We start from the raw sequence: 21,235 nt of genomic DNA, 5'->3' as shown, positions 1-21,235 counted from the left end.
TGCTCTCTCTCCTCAGGCCTTAAGACTGAGAATTGGGGATCATGACAATGGGGATTTTGTTAGAAGGATGTGTCTCAATGACTTGTTCAGAAATGACTCAAAAGCAAAGCCCAGACACAATATGTCATAGGTGTTGAAATGTTAATACTCCATTGACATTACAGTACTATTAACTGGAGTGCCAGATTATGTGCTACACCATTGTACATCTTAGAATGAAATTAAAGTGATATTTATTAGACACAAAATCATCATATCAATTTTCTTTTGTTTCATCATGCTATAATATGCTGACGTATCACCAGTGTTTTTTTTAAACTACCACATTTTGTCTTGGTCATTGAATTGCACAATCTCTCTCTCTCTCTCTCTCTCCTTGTCTATCTGTCTCTCTGTCTGCCTATCTGTCTGCCTATCTGTCTGCATTTCTGTATGTATCTATCTATCTATTTATCTATCTATCTATCTATCTATCTATCTATCTATCTATCTATCTATCTATCTATCTATCTATCTATCTATCTATCTATCTATCTATCTATCTATCTATCCATCCATCCATCCATCCATCCATCCATCCATCCATCCATCCATCCATCCATCCATCCATCCATCCATCCATCCATCCATCCATATAGATATATATATCTCCCCACCTATATCCCCACACATATATATGTGTGGGGATGTAAGTAAGTTAACTATGATTTAATCATGGTTTACTTATATTATATCTTTCTATCACATATGGGGGCTAGTTAACACTATCACACTAAGAACGAGAGAATTCAAATCCAAACATCCGGTGTGTTGTGCTGCGTGTTTTTGACATCCTTCTCCTTGACTACTTGTGAATGTGTCCAGTTGTTTCAAGCAACTTCCAACACAACAGTGCAGATTCTAAATACAGATATGTGGTGGGACGGTACTGTATAGTACAGTACTCTCACTACTTGTTTTATGACTTCACAAAACAATAAAGTTTGAGATGACAGTGCAGGGTGGCTTGTTTCTACCACCACCCACACACAGAGGAATTTTAGCACTTTTATTATTTAAAAATACATACACATATTACATGCAAATTAGGGTCATGTTTTATTTAATGTTCAATATCAGCAAATCTCAGAATTGTATTATTGAATACAGTATATCAAACACCTGTGTGGGAACACAATGTTGGTTAATAGTTGATCATCAGTACTTTTTTTAACAGTGATAAAAAAAGAAGTTAGCTTCCTTTTGAATCAAAGCACATGTTGGTGTCTGGTGATCTTAAGGTCAATTGGGATAGGTTTAATCAAAATGGAAATCCAAATCACTGTAACTAACCAGTGTATGAAATAAGGACTCGGGCCGCTGCTGATATGATGACATGCTGAAATGCTACACATTTGTTTACACTGGGAAAATCACCTTGAAATAGCATTTAGTCATCATTTGTCACTGCTTTTCAACCATAACCAACATGTAATGCATTTTTGTGCCATATCAATGCATACAATACATTACTTGTGCAACAATATTGGACAATGTAAAATAAGGGGCAGCAACTCCTCAATAAGTTTTTTGTTGTTTTGCTTCCATTGTTGTTGATGCTCATTGATAAAAAAAAGCTGCTGATTTGGGATTTTAGTGAGAGATATTTTTTTTTACTAAAAGAAATTATTTTAATAAAAAAAGGTGCAATTTGTCAGCATGAAGTCTGGTGAAATATAATACAAAACATAAGGGTAATAGGTCTAGGGTAGGGTAAGAAAAGGACATATTTATAGTCTTCCTGCATTGAAAAGCCAATAAATAAAACAAACAATACTGTACATGGGTCAAACAATTCCTTTGTTTTTTTCCTGAAACTTGAGTATTTCACATTAATTTTTTGACAAAAGATATAGCACCACTGAGTACAAAAGTCAGTTCAGACAGCTTTCATGCATCACAAAACAGTTCTCATACATGATGCATTTATTTTTGATTTTCCTTTTTTCATTTTCATTACAGAAAAAACAACAACTTCCTGATATCGTCCAGCCATTAAGGAAGCCCTTTTTTGATTAGACCCAGCCTGTTTTTTTTTTTAATCAAGTATTTATGATTTTTTCATTTGTTTCTTTAAATTATCCCTTTTCATTTCAGGCACAAGAATTCCTATTGATCAAAAATTGTAGTGCAGACAAGAGCGCAATACATGTGATACTATGGTAACACTTGAAACCTTGTAAACTATTTTTTCTCTGTTGTCCTGCCATCATCATTGACCTTTGGTTGGCAGGAAGATGTAGGGCGTCCAGGGTACAAATCAGTTCAGTTACAAGTCCTATTTGCTTAAAACAAGATTGCCGTTTGAACACTTTCTCAAATTTTGCACCATCCCGACGACAGTCCTGTGTAGTAGTGTCAGCATCAAATCCTTGTATCCAGATGTCCGGCATCGCAGGGAGAAGAAAGGGCACTGCAACTTTCTTGCACTTCATTGAAATGTCATTTTTTTCAGTGCTTGCCACACACTTAAACAAAAACATTGTCTTTGCACTGATTTAAAATATTGTCTTTTGCATATTTAACTACTCAGACTAATCACTCTGTGATTATAGGTTTGAATTAGAACAAGAATGGCAGCACTGCTTTCCATAGAATTTGTGATTGCAGACTCCATGTTGGGGCACCAGGTAGCACCAGTTGAAGTAGTCCTTGCAGGCACTGTCTGAAGAGACAAAATATGCAATAGGTGAAATTAAAGTAAAATAAATTGCTTTTCCATTGTAAAAGCATATTTAAAGATTCAGTATCTCTCTTTAGATTACAGGACAAAAGCACTGTTCTACTTTTAACCAGTGTGAAAACAATACAAAATTTTGCTAGATAGTTATGTACCTTTCTTCTCAGGTTGAGGGCAGAAGTTGGTGTTGCAGGCCTGGGACATTGAGGGTTTAAGGTGGAGGGCACAGCCATAAGAGATTTTTCCCTGTTCCAGACATTTAACTGTCCTGACCTGCACTCCCCCTCCACACGTCACTGTGCACTGTAGATTACATGAATGCCTTGAAACATATGCATAATAGCATTGCCTGAATCCAGCAATATGATCCTTGTACAAATTAACATACCTGAGACCAAGGGGATGATTGCCATTCTGCTTGAGGCGGTGGCTGAGGGAGGAGTTGAGGTGGATAGGAGTGATAATATGTGCTCCACCGGTGGACAGGAGGCGTGGTGCGGATGGGGCACTCAGTTTGGATGCAGGGCCTCTGGAGCTCTGCTATGGGCTTGGGAATGTGGTGACATTTCTTGGCAGCAAGTTCTCTGTATTTTCCTGCAGTGTCCTGTATTATGGAAATCAAAAACACATCACAGCACGTGTCATAGTAATAAACGAAGATGTAAAATTATTCAGTTAATGACTTGGAATCAGTATTATACAGAATATGACTGAACACACCTTCTCTGCACACTTGATGAAGCGTGCCTGATGACCAAGCCCGCATGTCACTGAACACTGAACAATCAAAGAAATTGAGGACAGAGAACAGAGAGCGTGACAGAGAATGAGTGAATGAGAGAAAGAGAGAGAGAGACACACACACAGAAAAAGACAGAGAGAGTCACTTATATGAGTTAAATTATAATTTCAATGCTTTAATAGGATATGTAGCTGTTTTTTAATTACCTCTTGCCATGTAGAAACAAACCACTGAACTTTCCGTTGTTTTGGGCAGCGTTTGATGAAACAGGATTCTTGACTGGTGGGTTTTGGCAGTCTTGCACACAAACTGTCTGACAACGTATGTGTCTGGACACCAGGGTTGGTGTTCGTACACAGCACTGTCCGTTTCCTCACGCCGTTACCACACTTACGGGAGCACTGCCAAATTAATAATAAAGCTTTAGTCCATGTCTTAATCATCTGATTGTGATGCAACAACAGGAACAATTGTTCATGAATATTGGATAAATTGTTTCTCACATCTAGCTGAATGTCTTACTTCTAACTGTAGGAATTTGTGTGAATGAATCCAAGATTTTGCATAGCATAGCTATTAAGTGACTTTGGCAAAAAATGTCCCTGCCTAAAGATCTGAGCCAGCTATAAACAGAAATCATTTCAACATGGCTAACATGTATCCACGTACTCCACAGTAACTTTTTTTTGCTCTACATTCTTAATAATTCCTTTGAGGTCTAAAACTTCCTCCCACAATTCACTTTAATCCTATGCATTTATGCTATGGCACAACGTAAATATAAAATCTTGACTGGGTTCCATTTCTTTAGGGAACCGTAACACTTCTACCATGTGCAGTAGCACTGAGGAGGTAAACCGGACACTGATTGTGGCAGATAGTTTGGGGTATTTGGAGTAAAATGGCACTTAAAAACAGGGGAAAAAATCAATGTGCATTGGGTTTGGACAGAGAACTAAACTAGGGAGGTCTCATTGAGGACATTAGCAGTTTAAAGAGACTGAGATCATAAAATGTGGTGAAGCCATCAATGCTAGGGTTCACTTCACAACACAGTGTGTGAAGCTCTCCAGGCTGAATGGATGATTGTGCAACTTTGAAGTGTTTTTTTTCCTGCTGTGGATAACTACTTCAGCAGTGTGCATCTAGTGACTTGCAAGCACAAAGAAAGCTCTCATGTCTAAATGACAGCCGTAGATCAATTTCACACATGCTTACCTGTGACCACAGACCAGCAGTCCAGACGGCTGGACAGCTGTGTGTGTTACAGGCTTGCCTCCTGGCTGGGGTGGGCTGGGTGCAGCGGGAATCATCCAGGTCATCTAGATTAGTCTGACTGCTTCTCTGGACGCAGCGGGCCTTCCGGGTTTGCTCCCCTCCTCCACAGCTTCGACTGCACACCCCCCACTCTCCTACAGACCAGCTGGGACAACACAACACAAGCCCACTGAGTCAACACACACACACAGCTCCTAAATCATTTATTCAGACAGGACTGTAGGGATTTCCAATAACACAACAACTGTACAATCATATCAGCTATAGATGGTATTATAACACCTCTCTTCACTGGCGGTTCTTGCAGCTTATTGTTCTTCAGATCTTTCAAAAGATTCCACAACAAAAACAGCCCACTGACTCAATTAAAGCTTAAATAGCTCTTAACTTCTCTTTAACATGGTTGTTTTTTCACTCTTAAAACATACAATATTTCCACTGAGCAGAAAATGACAGCAATGCCAGAAATACATATAAAGAATAAATGCGTAACTAAATACAAGTCTTAATATATTTTTGACCTCAGACATGTATGAGTGTTGCGGTCCTAATGTATGTCTAACATCGTTTGTTAATGAGTACAAACACTAGGCTTGTAAATCCTAATGTGAGATTGTCGAAAAAAAGTATCACTAATCAGCCTACTCTCAGGCTCTTATCTACACACAATGCTTACATAATTACCTCTAAATGAAAGGTATGTTTCGAAATATTTGTTAGCAATTACAAAAACATGAATTGTGGTGATATCCATCACCAGATAAGTGCTCAAGTCAGGACAGTATACTGTTATTTTTAGTACTTTTTTTTCAACACTGTGCCCCAGCACATCAACATGTCTGACTTCCCTAATCCCTGAGAACCATATTCTTTCTATGCTTCTTTGCATCCATCCCAAGTGACCTAAAACACAAGATGTAGGCAGTTCCGTCCCTCAACACACACTATGTCATTCTCGCCCTAAATTCAGCCCAATGTATCCACCCTACAGTCTCCTAAGATCTACCACAAACAGCCCCCAAAATATAGCTTTTAGCACATGCAACTGTTTATATTAACAGTCTAAACTTCATTTGTAAAATTTTGGTGCATCACTTGCTTGGAATGTTGTATGAGGAGGATGAGACAAGTATAGATGTAAAAGCCATTATACATGCAAGAATGAATCTAAATAAATATGGATGGAGAAATTCCATCTGGTCTTTCAGGTGTCATAGCTTGTCAGGAGCAAGATACATGCCCTAGTACCACCAAAGGATGATCTGATGGAACATGAAGGCGATGTTGAGATGAAGATTTCTGTCCAGCTATTTCCTCTGAACATTAGACCAAGCGATCAACACATAAGTAAAATATTTAACATACTCTGATGATAGCTATTGGCCCTGGGTGTGGAAACAGCTGTTAAGCCCTCAGAGAGTCATTATATACATAAATGGATACAACCAACGATCAACTAAAATACATTTTTAGAGCCACGTCTTTTTAAAGGTTGGAAATATATCTGGACACATTAAGTTTCAGTTTTGGATACAAGAGGATATTACAAGTGTAATCCAAACTTCAGAATTTTTTAGGATGTAGCATGCCTGTTCACTGTGGTTCACTGATCTTGTGGATTTTTTATGAAACAACATAACTTTTAACAACGTGACACCATTCTTGTATGCTTCATAAAATGTTATTTAGACCCTCTTTTATCAGATATTTAGAATATTTTTTACAAACTCACTTTTCTTTTATGTTTCAGTCCAGTTTTTCTTCACAAAATGGTCAAATATAATCATCTGTTGTAAAACTATGAAAAACAAACAAATAAAAAGCAACAACACACTACCCAATCTGTTTTGATTTGGTACACAGAGAAGTGATAAATTAGCTCTGTAATTGACTGAAGCCACAAATGCACCACCTCAGTGACCCCAACCCCCCTCATCAACACAACCACCACAGGCTAAGGTACAGTTTAAGACCATATTAAGTCAAAGACCACCTTATGATCTTTGTTATTTTATTTGTAAGTGTTATTAGGTGATGAGTAAGGTCAGTCTGGACAGACGCACAGTGGATCACATTTCCTGTGGACGGTGTCACATCATCTCTGTCGTCCTTCTAGATGCCGACTCGGGGCATTAAATAACCACTGACCTGTGTTTATAACTATGTCGCTGTACTGGTGTGTTTTACACACATGCGTACGTGAGTCGGTTTCTCTGATTATATCAGCGTGCCAGCCTGTCGGCACGGTGAGACAGGATGATATCATGCTCCAAACCCAACTAGGTATCAAAAACCTTTTCCATGATGTAATCCTGTCTTGTCTAGCTTAAAAGTGCAGACACAGCAAAATGAAGTAACTGCAGGGGCTCAGAATAGCAGGGATGGGATAATGACCACAGACACCTTGTCTAGTTTAGCATGCATGTTTTGGTTGCCTCAGCACATAGTTTGTCTCAGCTCACAATTTAAGAAGTGGTCCAGATGATGAGTGAAAAAGGAAACATATGCAAATATACTGAGACGGGACAAAGGCTCAACTGAAATTGATTTAACAGAAAACAGAACTGCCTGTGCTTTACATAGTATTGTGTGTGTTGTGTAAAGCTGAAACACATATCAATGTTATCAGAAATATGCATGTTATGGATTATGTATAGGTGATGACTAAATCTGAGATCTGCATATACCACACTGTATATACTCAAATAACGGAGCTCATGACCACCGGTGAGGGTTAGAACATAGATCAACTGTAAAACGAGAGCTATTCCTTGCAGCTCAACACCAGGTTTGGATTCTGTTGGCTTCATCAGTCTGAGATCTTTAGTAACCAGGAGACGCACGCAACTGAGTGTGAAGTGGCTGTCAAGACCACCAACTCTGAAGCCGAGGTCTCTGATGAAAATCAGTGGGTTGGGGGTGAGTTGTTGTCTCAAACAAAGGAGCTTAAGTCTCTGGTATTGCATTCATGAGAGAAAGAGAACATTTCCTCAATTCAAATTGCTTTATGGCACCATTGCTTGACTTAACAGTCTGTTTGTGGTGTTAACATTTTAAGATAACGCACATGTATGCACATGAATGCAGGTACACTTCAACAGGAGATAAGCTCTTAAGAGGAGGGTAAAGAGTTCTTAAATGACTTAACAACCACAATCATTTCTGCTTCTTTAACTCGGTACACACATGTCCATTAGTGAATGAATGCTGATAGGGGTGGTGTAGTTTTAACCTGTGAAGTTGTGGAATCTAAAACAGTGAAAGTCAGAGAGAGATATGAATAGCTGATTTTTCTTTCTGTGTGTAGAAATTAAAGATCACAAGAACATTTCTTGACTCAGCTGATCTTGTAATTAAATCTCACAATATTGCATGGCATGTAAACAAATATGACAAAATTGACTAGTAAACAACAAAGGCATGAGGTAACATCTGTATACGCCTGTTTACTATGATTGTCATGCTGCTCATTATTTACTGGTATTTTTTGGATATTTTTGCAGAAGAAAAAAAGATCTTTATCAGGAAAACTTCCTGTCGTGTAACAGAATAAGTTTGCGATTGCATTGAAAGCTGAATCAGCATTTAGGATAGAGGGTGCCCGCCGAAATTGAAAGGTCGGCACCCCTGTTGCCCAGTTTAGAAAAAATCCCACTGAGAGACAGAGGGAATGCGAATTTGAACAAATTTAGAAATTACTTACAGACAGTGAGACAGCCAAACAAGCAGACAGAACGAGATTATAATAAAGCCACAACCCCATTAAGTCCTTCTGAGGCCAGAGCACAACAACGTTTGGATGACACCTATCTTTAGCTGTCTGCTCAATGGTATCTGTGTATTTGTCTGTGTGTGTGTGTGTGTGTGTGTGTGTGTGTGTGTGTGTGTGTGTGTGTGTGTGTGTGTGTGTGTGTGTGTGTGTGTGTGTGTGTGTGTGTGTGTGTGTGTGTGTGTGTGTGTGTTTGGTGTGTTTGTGTGAAGAGAGAGAGAGACGACATGCCGAAGTACTCAGGACAGTGAGGTTATGTTTGAAGCTGAACTTAAAAACACACATGCTGTGCAGTGGATGTCTGGCCACAACCAAACTGGTGTTTCTCTGTGCTCTCTCTCTCTGCATCTCCACTTGTGTGTGTGTGTGTGTGTGTGTGTGTGTGTGTGTGTGTGTGTGTGTGTGTGTGTGTGTGTGTGTGTGTGTGTGTGTGTGTGTGTGTGTGTGTGTGTGTGTGTGTGTGTGTGTGTGTGTGCAGTGGTTGAGGAGAAAACATAGCATCTGTTGTACCTCCATCATCCTGAGAGATGAGTAAGACATTAAGTACTGACTGTAAGCTGGAATGGAAACAGTCACCGTCTGTGGCTGCCAGGTAATACCAGTGTGAGCACAGCCTGGAAATGCGCAGATAAAGACGAATTGTTTGTCTTGTTGGCTTAAAACCTGCAGATAATGTGGGTGGTATTTTCCTCACGTCTGCACTGATTTATCCCTTCAGTCCTGAAATGTCAAGTTTGCTAATTGATTGAGGTGTTAAGTCAAATAGAGCACCATGTTTACGCTTATATGAGATAACATTGGATCAACATAATTGGTACTAAGACAACATTCTGATTTTCTTAAATACTGAACTGACATTGTGAAATTATTTACAAACCTGTAAATGATCTCTTTTGAGACAATTAGTTTAAAAGTTATACCAGTAGGCCCACACAGGAGCCCAAAAACCTAAAAAAAAAAGCTTACTGTATAGGTATTTCATTTACTTCCAAAGATGTCAAAAAAGATTCATTTTCCAGGTCGACTAGTGAAATTACATGCGTGTTAACCCCCAACAAAATTGGAGAAACTAGAAAGTCTGACTGAAGATAAATGGCATTGAAGTGTCTATATCTGCATACATGTTTCTCATTGATTTGTGTTTGCCTTTCTTTCTAATGTAATGCAATTGTTGTGTCTCATGTAAACATTTGGACATGTGATGATAAACACATCACCATGACAACATGGCAACTCCACATGCTTGGTGAGGCCACAAGATGGGGTTGAAAGCTTCAGAACCAACAAGATGGAACCTTTAACTGTGTATTTGTTGTCCTTCTGCAAGTGCAATAAAGGAGAGTTTATGATCTTCAGCTTGTATCTTTAAAAGAAAACACCAGTCATCACTGAAAGACTTTCTGATTACATACAACGTGTACGTGAGTACTTAAGTAGGTAAGTAAGTAGGTATACAGGGAAGTAAAGTAAGTCAGTAAGTAAAGTAAGTAAGCAATTAGTAACCCAATGCAGCTTTGGAACGAATAATATGGATGGAGAACAATTGTAACTATCCTAATACAACATCTGGTGGACTCACAACCGTGTGAGTGCGGACTTTATTAGCCTGGGTGGCAATTAAGTGTAAATCTGGCAGTGGTGCACCGTCACAGGAGTACCAGTTTGTCTTGAACACGAGAATGAATACAAATCAGGAGTGACTACATAATATATTTCACAGCACATTACTGAACATGATGACACAGTGAACCACAAATATGCAATTACTGTATTACTTAAAATGTGTGACCTAACAAAATTCTAGAATACAAGGCTTCTTTTTATGACAACTTTTTATAACTATTTTTTTTCTGTCAACACAATTATTATTTTATAAATATGGCCCGGCTCTGTGGCCATCTGACTGGATTTTCCTAGGATACCTGTTCCAAAACGGGACATACACAAAATGAACAAGTGGGAAATATTAAGGGGCAGACACTGCAATGAGGAGGAAAACTCCACCATGGGACAGCTGCTGGTTACAACAAACCATGAAATAAATAATGTGAATCAATTATTCCCACACTGAATGCATGGGTATGGTGGACATTACTGTAGGTTTTTTTGTTAAAGCTTGAAACAGATTGAGGAAGAGATGACTAAGAATCTTAGAGCAGGAGAAAGGGAATATGAATATATTGAAATTCTGAAAATGCACGCATCAATGCTACTATAGCATATTTTTTTAGTCATTTTAAATTGTGGACTGCAGTATTCATTGACTGGGGTGTGGTAGAGACATTTAAAACGGTTCTGTGGTAGTCCTGATGGGAGAGTAAGAGACTCTGGGTGGAATTGAGCCTAACAGTAATCAGATCCCACAACTGTTCCCCTCATGGTATTGATGACCATCACTCTGATCTTGGAAACATGACGGCACCAACAACATCATACACCATGACTGTGTGTATCCTGTTTGTGATCTGTTCTCACTTGAGTGCAGTAAAAAAAGACTTGCAAATATAACAAACCTGACCTAAATAATTTCCAACATCCCAGCAAAAGCTTTAGAAGAAAGTGACTCACAGAAAAAGAGGCAGCAAGCTCCAGGAACAAAGATGCAACAGGGTCTGTTGGGCGTTGGCATTCAAATGCTGAAAAATAGTGACAGCTTTGAAACTATTTTAAAAGGTCTGACCTGGCTGCAGACTATGAAAACAGTTTTCGCATGTAGGGTATAAAGCCTCGTTCAACAACAAAACCTTTCTAGGCAACTCTGACGAGATGAGGTCAGTGCCGTAGTGAAACCCCTTTCTGCTCGTAAATCAAAGGACAACATGTCAGCAGTGTCCACTTCATTTTCAAGAATTTGGCTGATATTTCAGACCATTGCTAAGAGTGTGCATGGGAATACTCAGAATAGAGACACAGAGGAATTGATGCCTCAGCAGCAGCTGTCAAAAGTCTCCCTAAGGGAGCTCTTGTTATTCCTTGAGAGACGACTGTAACTGCATTGCTTTATTTGATAATCATCTGCTGAAAATAAGCTTTTGGGGATTATTCAGTATCTTCTACGTTCTATATGATCCTATATTCTTCTTCTTCCTCAAGAAAAAAACAGCCGACCTCCAGTGGAGAATTTTACATGGTGCCATCGGTTCCAATGCTTTTATCCCTGCTGTGTCCAGCCAGTGTCCCTTCTGTCCCCTTCGTGAGACAGTCTTTCATGCTTTCAGTGAGTGTGGGAGACTTGCAGTGCTCTTCACTCTTCTAACGAATGTTTTTAATCTGTTCAGTGAAGATTTTAGTATCAGGAAATTCATCTACGGTGCTGTGTACAATAAATCGAATCAAAGAAAGTGGCAGCTTTTAAATTTTATCTCTGGAGAGGCAAAACTCGCAATTTACGTGACCAGGAAGAGGAGAATTGAAAACAATACTGTTCAAGAAGCAGCTACTGTTTTTTGCTGCAACATCAGCTGTCGCTTAAAACTAGAATTTGGTTTTTATAAAATGACAAAAGACCTAAATAACTTTAGGAACATCTGGTGTCACAAAAATGTCCTATGCACTTTAGTTGAGGATCAACTCACTTTTGCAAACTTCCTGATATAATGCACTAATTTTTAAATTGTATTTAATTTTATTTATTGGTTTTTAGTGTTTTTGAAGCACTTTTAGTACTTTCATCTAATGTAAAATTGTAAAATGTTTGAATGTGATTAAAGTGTTTCTTCCAAAAAAAAAATCTTCTCCTTCTCCTTCTTCTTCTCCTTTTGGCTTTTCCCTTCAGGGGTCGCCATAACGAATCAGTTGCCTCCATCTAACCTTGTCTTCTGCATCCTCTTCTCTCACACCAACTACCTCCATGTCCTCTTTCACTACATCCATAAACCTCCTCTTTGGTCTTCCTCTAGGCCTCCTGCCTGGCAGTTCAAAACTCAGCATCCTTCTACCAATATATTCTCTATTTCTCCTCTGAACATGTCCAAACCATCTCAGTCTGGCCTCTCTGACTTTATCTGCAAAACCTCTAACGTGATGTCCCTCTGATGTACTCATTTCTGATCCTATCCATCCTGGTCACTCTCAAAGAGAACCCCAGCATCTTCATCTCTGCTACCTCCAGCTCTGTCTCCTGTCTTTTCCTCAAATGCTCACTTCTGCCCTTGTGAGCAGCAGTATGGTTTCATGCCAAAAAAGAGTACTGTACTACAGATGCAATACTTGCTTTGAGGATGTTGATAGAGTAGTGCAGAGAAGGCCAGAGGGAGCCGCATTGTGTTTTTGTAGATCTGGAGAAAGCTTATGACAGGTTGCCCAGAGAGAAACTGTGGTATTGTGTGAGGAAGTCTGCAGTGGCAGAGAAGTATGTTAGAGCGGTGCAGGACAAGTATGAGGACTGTAAGACAGTGGTGAGGTGTGCTGTATATGATTCTATATTACAGTGATACCTCTACTTACGAATGTCTCTACTTACGAAATTTTCTACTTACGGAATTTCTCAGCAGGAAAATATTGCCTCTTCTTACGAAAGAAATTTACGTAATGTAAAAACACAGTATCGGCTGATAGTCGAATCTCCCACAGGTTCCTGAACGCAACATTCTCATAGCTGCTCTACCTATTACCTATCTTCCTGGCATCCCATTGGCTAAGAGGGATGCCACTCCACCTCTGTGTGGAGCTAGATAGGTGCTTATGTAGTGTCTTTGGCATTCAGCACTCGACCAGTGAGGTGTTCTGATATTTTTGCGCAAATATAATAACTTTTTGAGAATTCACTATGGACCCCAAGGAAGTGACGGAGAAAACGGGAAAAGACGAAGAAAAGAGTTTTTTGTGCATACAAACATAGAAAGAGATAATGGAAAGGTATGAAAAAGTGATGCGTTTGGTTGATCTCGCCAAAGAACATGGCCGAAATGCAACTACAATCGTTATTAAAACAAAAATAAGTTTAAGGCATTTAAGGCATCGCGTGGGTGGTTGGAGAAGTTCAAAAGGAGGACTGGAAGAAGAATACTTTATTGATCCTGCAAGGGGAAACTACATGGTCACTCAGGTTAGTATTTTTAACAGTATACAGGACCCCTGAACACAGCACACAAGGGGGCCTGTAAGCATGCAGTTAATACATACACATCAAACTACACACATTAGGAGGCAGAGTGACGGGCAGCGGCTTCTGGAAAGCGCCCTAATTGAGCAGCTTGTATGGGGGTCGGCACCTTGCTCAAGGGCACCTCGGCAGTGGCTGGGAGGTGAGCCACTGCTGAGGAGTGTGAGCTGATGGTGGGAGGTGTCGGCTCACCTCCCACCATCAGCTCACACTCCTGGTGGGAGCGGGATTCGATCCACCGATGGCTGGGGTGATCTGTCTACGAGACATCTGCTCTACCGCTGAGCCACCATTGATTGGCCTGTTATAGCTTAGCAACTGTAACTAGGCATGGCGGGCATGTCAAGCTTGGGATTTTTCCACATGTTTAAGTAGTTTGCCTGGGGATATAGAAAGACAGATAGTCCACAGATGAAATGTTTGGTCGATGAAGTAGTTTTCTTCTGCCCTAAACAATGGCATGTACCCTATCAGTAACTTTAGACCGCAATTCTTCAAAGGTAGTATACTAATTATTCCACTATTTTGTGGGCTTAAATTGTATTGGAGATGCAGCATTTGTAATAACACTACATCTGTGCAGTGTTCTCCACTCTATGGAGCATAGGCTAACATTAATAATTTTATCTTTATTACATTTGCGGAATACACTTTAGCAATTGGGCGGCACGGTGGTGCAGTGGTTAGCGTTGTTGCCTCACAACATGGTGGATCTGGGTTCGAGTCTCGCTCTGTGCAGAGTTTGCATGCTCTCCCCGTGTCTGCGTGGGTTCTCCGGCTTCCTCCCACCCCCAAAAGCATGCGCTTCAGGTTGATTGGCCGTTCCAAATTGCCCGTAGGAATGAGTGTGTGTGTCTTTGTGTGTGGCTTCGAGGTGCACTGGCGTCGTGCCCGGAGTGTACCCTGCCTCACGCTCTATGCCGCCGAGTTAGGCTCCGGCTCCCCGTGACCCGCTGCGGTGGATTTAGCGGTGATAATCTGAAGATGACTGACTGACTGACTTTAGCAATTCCATCTTGTTTATGCTAAACAATTGTTACTTACACTACGGATGTTTTCTTTTGTGATACACAAACAAAAAAATTAAACACTCTAATGCAAACAAAGTGTCAATATAATGTCTGTTTTGCTTTCCCAAGCAAAAGGCTGCATTAGAAGGAAATAACAGTGATGTATTTAAACCATGCATCATAATGTGGTACGCTACAGTACAGAGGGACACTGTTTCTCTCCGTGTCTTGTGTGTCTTTTCAGTACTTTGGACTGGTATACTTCTCTTACAGGACATATGTAAGCCCCAGAGATCTAGGCTACATGACATTTTAAAAGTACACACTAAAAATCACTACGGGGAACCATTTTTTCAGAAACAGCTGCAGTAGGAGGGACATGCTCTATTAGTCACTGCACCGATGATGCCATACAGCATCTATGCTAAAAAAACACGAGACAATTAATTAATAATTTTTATACTACCATTATAATTATTTTTCAATGCTTTGGCCTAAACTCTGCTATTTTCATCAACATAGTCTCAAGCTCCCCACTAATTTAAACCAGTATTGTCCCAGGAATGTCTTTTCCTGATTAGTTTTCTGGCCAGGTTTTTACCCATCATGACACTGTCCAGAGCAAAACAGACAAGGGAGGGACATTTCCCCTGTGCGTGTCTTAGTGTATACACACATGTCCGGCCTGTCAACAGGCGCACCACTCCCTATGATGTCCATAATACTGGACCATGTTGACTGATCTTTGATCCTCTGCCTTGGCCTTATATATCAGGGGTAGACAGTGACTGAACCAACTGAGCTGAGCCAAGATTCCACAGAACCACACCCTGTAACCATAGAATCATTAGCAAGTCTTGCTCCCACTTTCCTTCTGTCTGTCTCATCATAAATCATATAAAATGTGTTAGTGCCACTCTAAGTGTCAGCAGTCACATTATACAACACTGAGAAAAGCCTTGTTGGCAACAACAACCTAAAAGCAAACTTTAATGTATGATAACATTTCCTACTTTGGTTCCCAGATGTAAATTAATCTTGAGCTTATTTCTAGTCCAAACCTGTGGGGGGAAAAAAACTTCTGAGGGTCAGCAGGGATAGGATGAACTAAAATGCCCCATCAGTTAAGATGATGGCGCATATTACATGTTTCATATAGCAATGTGTCTTAAACTAAAAGTTAAATGTCTCAAGTGGGTCTTGATAGAGATCTGGCATGTTGCTCTGCATTGTATCCCAAAGTGATGCTACATTTGAAAAGTTGAACAAGTGTTTGGCATGCTGTGTTAAACAAACACAGAAGCTAACCATTCCTGACATTTGATGAGGTATCATGCTGAACAAGATGAAAACACAGATAGAGTATCTACTGGAACTGCCCCACATATGTTTTGGACAAAATGTTATGTTTCATTAAGTGAGAGGGAAATGTCATCATTACATAACAGGTGGTTTATTTGGCTGGAAAATGGTGGAGAATCCAGTTGGTGATGCTTGACACCTTTTATTCATTTTATATGAGGAGATAGTGTGGGAAGTTTGGAAGAGTTGACTCAACCAATAAACAGGTCTTTATGACAAGTACAAGTCAAGAAATTACAGAACAGATGTGTAGGTGTTGTAGATCACTAACACATGGCAGTTAGGAGAAGGAGAAGGAGGAGGAGGAAAGTAAAAAGAACAACCATAATTTTGAGGTTTTGCCAGTGATCGAGACAATAATGTCCTGAAAACATGCACCTCTAAAAAGTTCAATCTTTTTGACAATGATGTGTCAAGTGGTAAAATACCACTCTAAAAACAATGACGACACAGCTGCCTTTGACCCATGACTATCACAGTTTGAGCTTAATGCACATGTGAAGATTGATTACTACTGTATGAAGAGAACAACAGAAAAGCAATAACAGACTCCCCAGTTTTCTTTGCACTTAAGAATCTGTTGAGTCTGTTCACGCTTTTCAAATGTAGCTTTACTGAACCACTGCTGTGATCTCATTCTGTGGTGCTGATTTTGAAAATTTACATCGACAGCTACTGCCTTGGCTTGCACATTTGAGTTTCAACACCTTTTTCTGTGTTTTGGAACTGTTTTTTTTTTCTGAAATGGTTTAATTATATCAACCTTTTCCCTGGAGGTCCCTGACACTGTCTGCACAAGTATTAAGCATGAACATGCATGTAGAGAATGTCAAACTGACAAGAGTCCTTTGGCTACCACATAGCCTGCAGTACAGTAGAGAGCCCTTCCAGAATGATTGGTTGATTAATTGACACACCTTGAAATCTGAAGGTCTAGAAGGGCCAAATACTCCATCCCTGAGTAAGTATCAAGAAAATATGAGGAAATCTTTGCACCGATAAAATACCATGATTTAATGATGTCCAGATTGTGAGCCGGTTAAAGACGGAGTGGATATATTTATGAGGTCATACACAAATGTTTGAACATTCGGATTATCAATGACATTACAGAGGTTTGAGCTGGATGAGTTGTGAGTTTTTGCATCAGTCACAGAAATTCTTCTCTTAACATGGATTTACAGCCACACTACCAGCTCTGTAAGACTACAGGCCTGCTTTGGCACAGCAATCCTCCAGCATGTGAGTGGGGGTGGGGACATGCTTGCATGACAATGCTTAACTGATGTTAAGCAGCTATCATGTTTATTGTCTGCATGTCCGCAAATATGAAAGTCTTGAGCAAACTTGTCTTTGTAAAGACTGATTAAATCACAAGGGTAGCAGGTTTAATGTCCTGGAAAAGTAAAAATGTCTGCAACAGAAATCTCTGGCAATCCAAACAATAGATGCTGAACCATTTCATCAAAACAATCACAACTATTAATTCCAATTAAAAAAAAAACTCCACTTATTTATTTGCTTTCGCAAAATACGCATCTCTGCTGTAACTACAAAACACAGCACTATCATATGAAAGAGCAAAGGGTCTGACCTGGCAGGGCAAGGATGGGTGTTGCAGGGCATCAGTCCAGTGGCGGGTCTTGTTCTGGGATTACAGTACGATGTGTTCACCTGCACTCTAAAGTCTTTGTAGCATGCTGATTTGGTGCTCATCTGGCCTGTATTGGTCAGATAAATTCAATTACATCATCACTCAAGAATGATACAATTTTCTCTCTGAATTAAAACTTTTATTTTGTATTCATGGATTAATTATAGAACAGTTATGAAAAAGTGTATTTAAATAAACACATAGTTCAACAGGCTACATGTCAGGATGCTATAACATTTCATATAATACCCGCGCAAGATATGTGACACATGCTTAGCAATTCAACGACAGCATGTTACTATTTCACACTCCAATTCCATGTAGGTGTAAAATATATGTGATTTGTTATCTGCACATTTGCCTTTTCACCACAATTTCAATAAAATGTGTAATGTATAAAAAGAAACTATTCAAACTCTGCATAATACGAACACTCTAGCATTTTTTTGGCAACCATCTTTGTTACAGTTAATTATCATCATTTGATTTCTGAGGGGAAAATTAGGTGCTTGGTGTTTTGTGCTGGTTTGTTCTGGCACAAATACAAATCTGACGGCACTGCTTCATGAAACCTGAATCCTGGCTTCATAGATACCACGACAGGTATTTGGCCTTAGGCATGGTTAATCTGCACATCTCAACACATGCAGGTCAGTCAGTGACACTCTTTAATAAAGTAAATGACCCCTAGCCCGACGCGGCCTACAATCAGGACACAAAGAGGTGGAGGTTGTTGGGGTGGACTGCCACAGACACAGGGAGAACTTTAGCCTTCACTGTCAATCAATAGAAACTCTACACTGGAGGCTTTGTTCACACCCATATGCATATAATCTCTGGCAAAAAGAAATGTGTATGAGTAAACACACATGACTGCTCACACACCATCTCTCTCATGCACATATCGTTGTTCACTGACCTCTTGCCTCAAATCAGGCCAGGGTCTATGCAGGGCTTTGTGTGTGCTTATGTGCTAATTTCATACTAGTCCACTGGTGGGACAAAGGCCACTGGTTGAAGTCATGCATGTGTGTGCTTGCGTTAGCATTTCTTTTTGTGTGTGTTCTTGTGTGTGTGTGGGTGTGTGTGTGTGCTTGTAATAGCAAGTCTCCATTTGAACAAGAGGAAGTCACACCAGTCACAAACAAAAGCTACTAATGTGCCCTAACTAACGATGGGAACGCTCCCCCTCTCCATTTAACCTGCAGCTAAAAGCCTCATTATAGATCACAGAGGTCAGACTGAGCTTTAGATGCTGGGCCAGGTTGAAGATCTAAAGGAGATCTGTCCTTTTTCATCAACACATTAGGCTTTGAAATCATCTTAGAATTATATCTTGGAAAGCAATACACAAGCATTGGAAAACAAATGGATACTTACCTGCAAAAAAGATTTAATGTGACAGGGAAGATCAAAAGGCTCCACTACACTTTGATCAGCTTGGAAGAACACCTTTTGACCTCAGTGCTATATGTTAATGTCTGGGGCTACACTCACCTCTGGCGCATGTTGTGGAGCACTGGGATCGTATAATGGCCCATGTGAAATTGTGTTTGATGTAATTTCTCTTCTCATCGGTTTTCTTCAGCGTGTATTCATACCGTACACCTGGGTTCCAACCCTGCAATAATATCTGCAGGCAAAAGAATACCAAAGGAATGATGAGATGAAGGACAAAAAAACGAATATAAAAAATATACATGCAAATAGAGGACTCACTATATGCTATTACTCTGTGTCCACTGATGTCTTACCTCTATGATGAGAGTCTCATTAGTGGGGCCAGTTGATATGAGGCTCTCTGGTCTGTTGTAGGGTCTCTTGTATTCAAAAATGGCTCCAGCAATGTGATGTCTGCCTGGCCAGTCCACCGTCCACTGTCCGTTGAGGTAGTAGCGTCTATGGGTGTCCCTGACAGCCAGGTAGGAGCTGGATGTGTTCAGTTCCATGACACGTATACTTCGAGCCCCTGCTGGGATTGTTACCACCCCATAGTACTCTGAAAAAGACCACTGAACTTTGAACAGGTAGCAGATGGTGTGAAGTAACTAAATAATTTCAATAATATTTTCTATGAAACCAAGCAAACATGCTTTGTATCATTATATGAGGTGTAAAAATAGTGAAGAACAGGAAAGAAAGAAATCTTTGAAATATCTTTTCATCAAAATCAATTTATCTTACGGTTAGTGTAATGCTGCTTGGTGTATTGTCCTTTGTTGATCTTGCAGGTGGAGTTGTCTCCTTTACAAACTCCACAAGCATCAGGCCCAGCTGTTGAACCCAAGACACGGTCACAGCCTACCCTCTGCACAAGAAAAACATGATTCCTTTTCACAAATCATCAACATTAAATACAGCATTTCATATAAATCACAATGAAAAAAATTACCATCACCAGTTCCTTAAGTGGTGATGATGAATAGTAACTTTTTCATGATATTAAGATGTGACAGAACACAGTCATGACATCTCTGCTGCTCAATCCACTCCCAAAATGTGTAGCTCAACGTTAAAGACTTCACACTATATGATATATTGAAAATATTCAAGCACTGAAATCAGTCAAACAACAGTACTGTGTTGCTGCACGACATTGTTAAGTGTTACCTCACATAGTCCGTCAATGCAGACATTAGAACTGTCCTGTGAGCAGAGTGTCCCATCCTTAACTTTGCTGGCCAGGGCAAAGAAGAAGTCATAGCCCTCAGCAAAGCAGTACAGTTTGCATACATCTTGATCTGGGCAAATACAATTACAGGGACAAAATATTAACTTCTGTGACAATTGTAGTTGGTTAAAGATTTCCCCCGGAATTTCTATTGTGCAGGGGTGTATAAAACTATTTTAGCAGTTTAATGGCGGGCCACCGGTTAAAAGAAAACATTTGCAATTTTATGATTTTAAAAAGCATTAAATATATTAGAATCCGGATATCAAAAGTATTCCTAATGAATGAGTTCCCAAACAAAGTGTCACTGTGGACAATGTGCTCATATCATTCTGCTTTTCCACTACGTAGCGCCACAAGGGGGCTGGAGCCCCTCCCAGACTTTGGGTGAGAAGCACACAGTGGATGAGCCACAAATTATGAATAGATTATGAAAATAAATAATAATATGGGGTCTAACTACCGCTTAAACACCTCTTTAACAAAAAAGAAATAGAACAATGATTTGTATTGCTTCCTTTCACTGACTGGTAGATAACATAAATTAGATTTATGGACATACAGCACTTTCAGACCTACCATCCACTCTGGTGTATGGCCTCCATGTGTAGTACCATCCTCTGAACTGTTTGCTGTTGAACTCTGCACACTGCTCTGCTCTATAACTAATGGAGTTGGGGGGACAGTCCTCTGTGTTACAAAGTTTGTATGACCTGAAGAGCCCATCACAGAACTTCCCTCCATATGCAGGTCTGTAGAGTAGAAACGCAAAAGATGTTGTTAAAGCTTACTCAGTATTTCATTAGAACTGTTTGGGTAATGTCCAAATGTCGTCTCACTTGTGTATGGTATGTCCCAGTGGAACACTGGTGTCATGCTCAGTGTTTGAATAAAGCTTTCACACATATTGGTGTAGCTCACTGTCA

General features: G+C 39.9%; 1 protein-coding gene across 2 annotated transcripts in view; it reads right to left on the bottom strand.

Annotated features, from left to right (window-relative positions):
• Positions 1 to 1,037: 1,037 nt before the first annotated feature.
• The window catches only part of LOC137602040 (A disintegrin and metalloproteinase with thrombospondin motifs 16), a 57,067-nt gene continuing 36,869 nt past the window's right edge, over positions 1,038 to 21,235 (bottom strand). For both annotated transcript variants that reach the window (XM_068324587.1, XM_068324589.1), the window contains 12 exons: positions 20,889 to 21,061; positions 20,249 to 20,379; positions 19,823 to 19,946; positions 19,393 to 19,637; positions 19,136 to 19,271; positions 17,579 to 17,705; positions 4,680 to 4,884; positions 3,668 to 3,862; positions 3,440 to 3,496; positions 3,108 to 3,323; positions 2,875 to 3,022; positions 1,038 to 2,704 (listed from right to left, as the gene is read on the bottom strand). In XM_068324587.1, the coding sequence (XP_068180688.1) occupies positions 2,589 to 2,704; positions 2,875 to 3,022; positions 3,108 to 3,323; positions 3,440 to 3,496; positions 3,668 to 3,862; positions 4,680 to 4,884; positions 17,579 to 17,705; positions 19,136 to 19,271; positions 19,393 to 19,637; positions 19,823 to 19,946; positions 20,249 to 20,379; positions 20,889 to 21,061 (1,873 nt within the window). In that variant the 3' untranslated portion in view covers positions 1,038 to 2,588. The remainder of the gene's footprint in view (positions 2,705 to 2,874; positions 3,023 to 3,107; positions 3,324 to 3,439; positions 3,497 to 3,667; positions 3,863 to 4,679; positions 4,885 to 17,578; positions 17,706 to 19,135; positions 19,272 to 19,392; positions 19,638 to 19,822; positions 19,947 to 20,248; positions 20,380 to 20,888; positions 21,062 to 21,235) is intronic.

The sequence above is a fragment of the Antennarius striatus genome, chromosome 9, assembly GCF_040054535.1.
Source record: "Antennarius striatus isolate MH-2024 chromosome 9, ASM4005453v1, whole genome shotgun sequence".
Classification (NCBI taxonomy): Eukaryota; Metazoa; Chordata; class Actinopteri; order Lophiiformes; family Antennariidae; genus Antennarius; species Antennarius striatus.
Note: the sequence above shows the minus strand (reverse complement) of the source record. Positions and strands in the feature narration are given on the sequence as shown.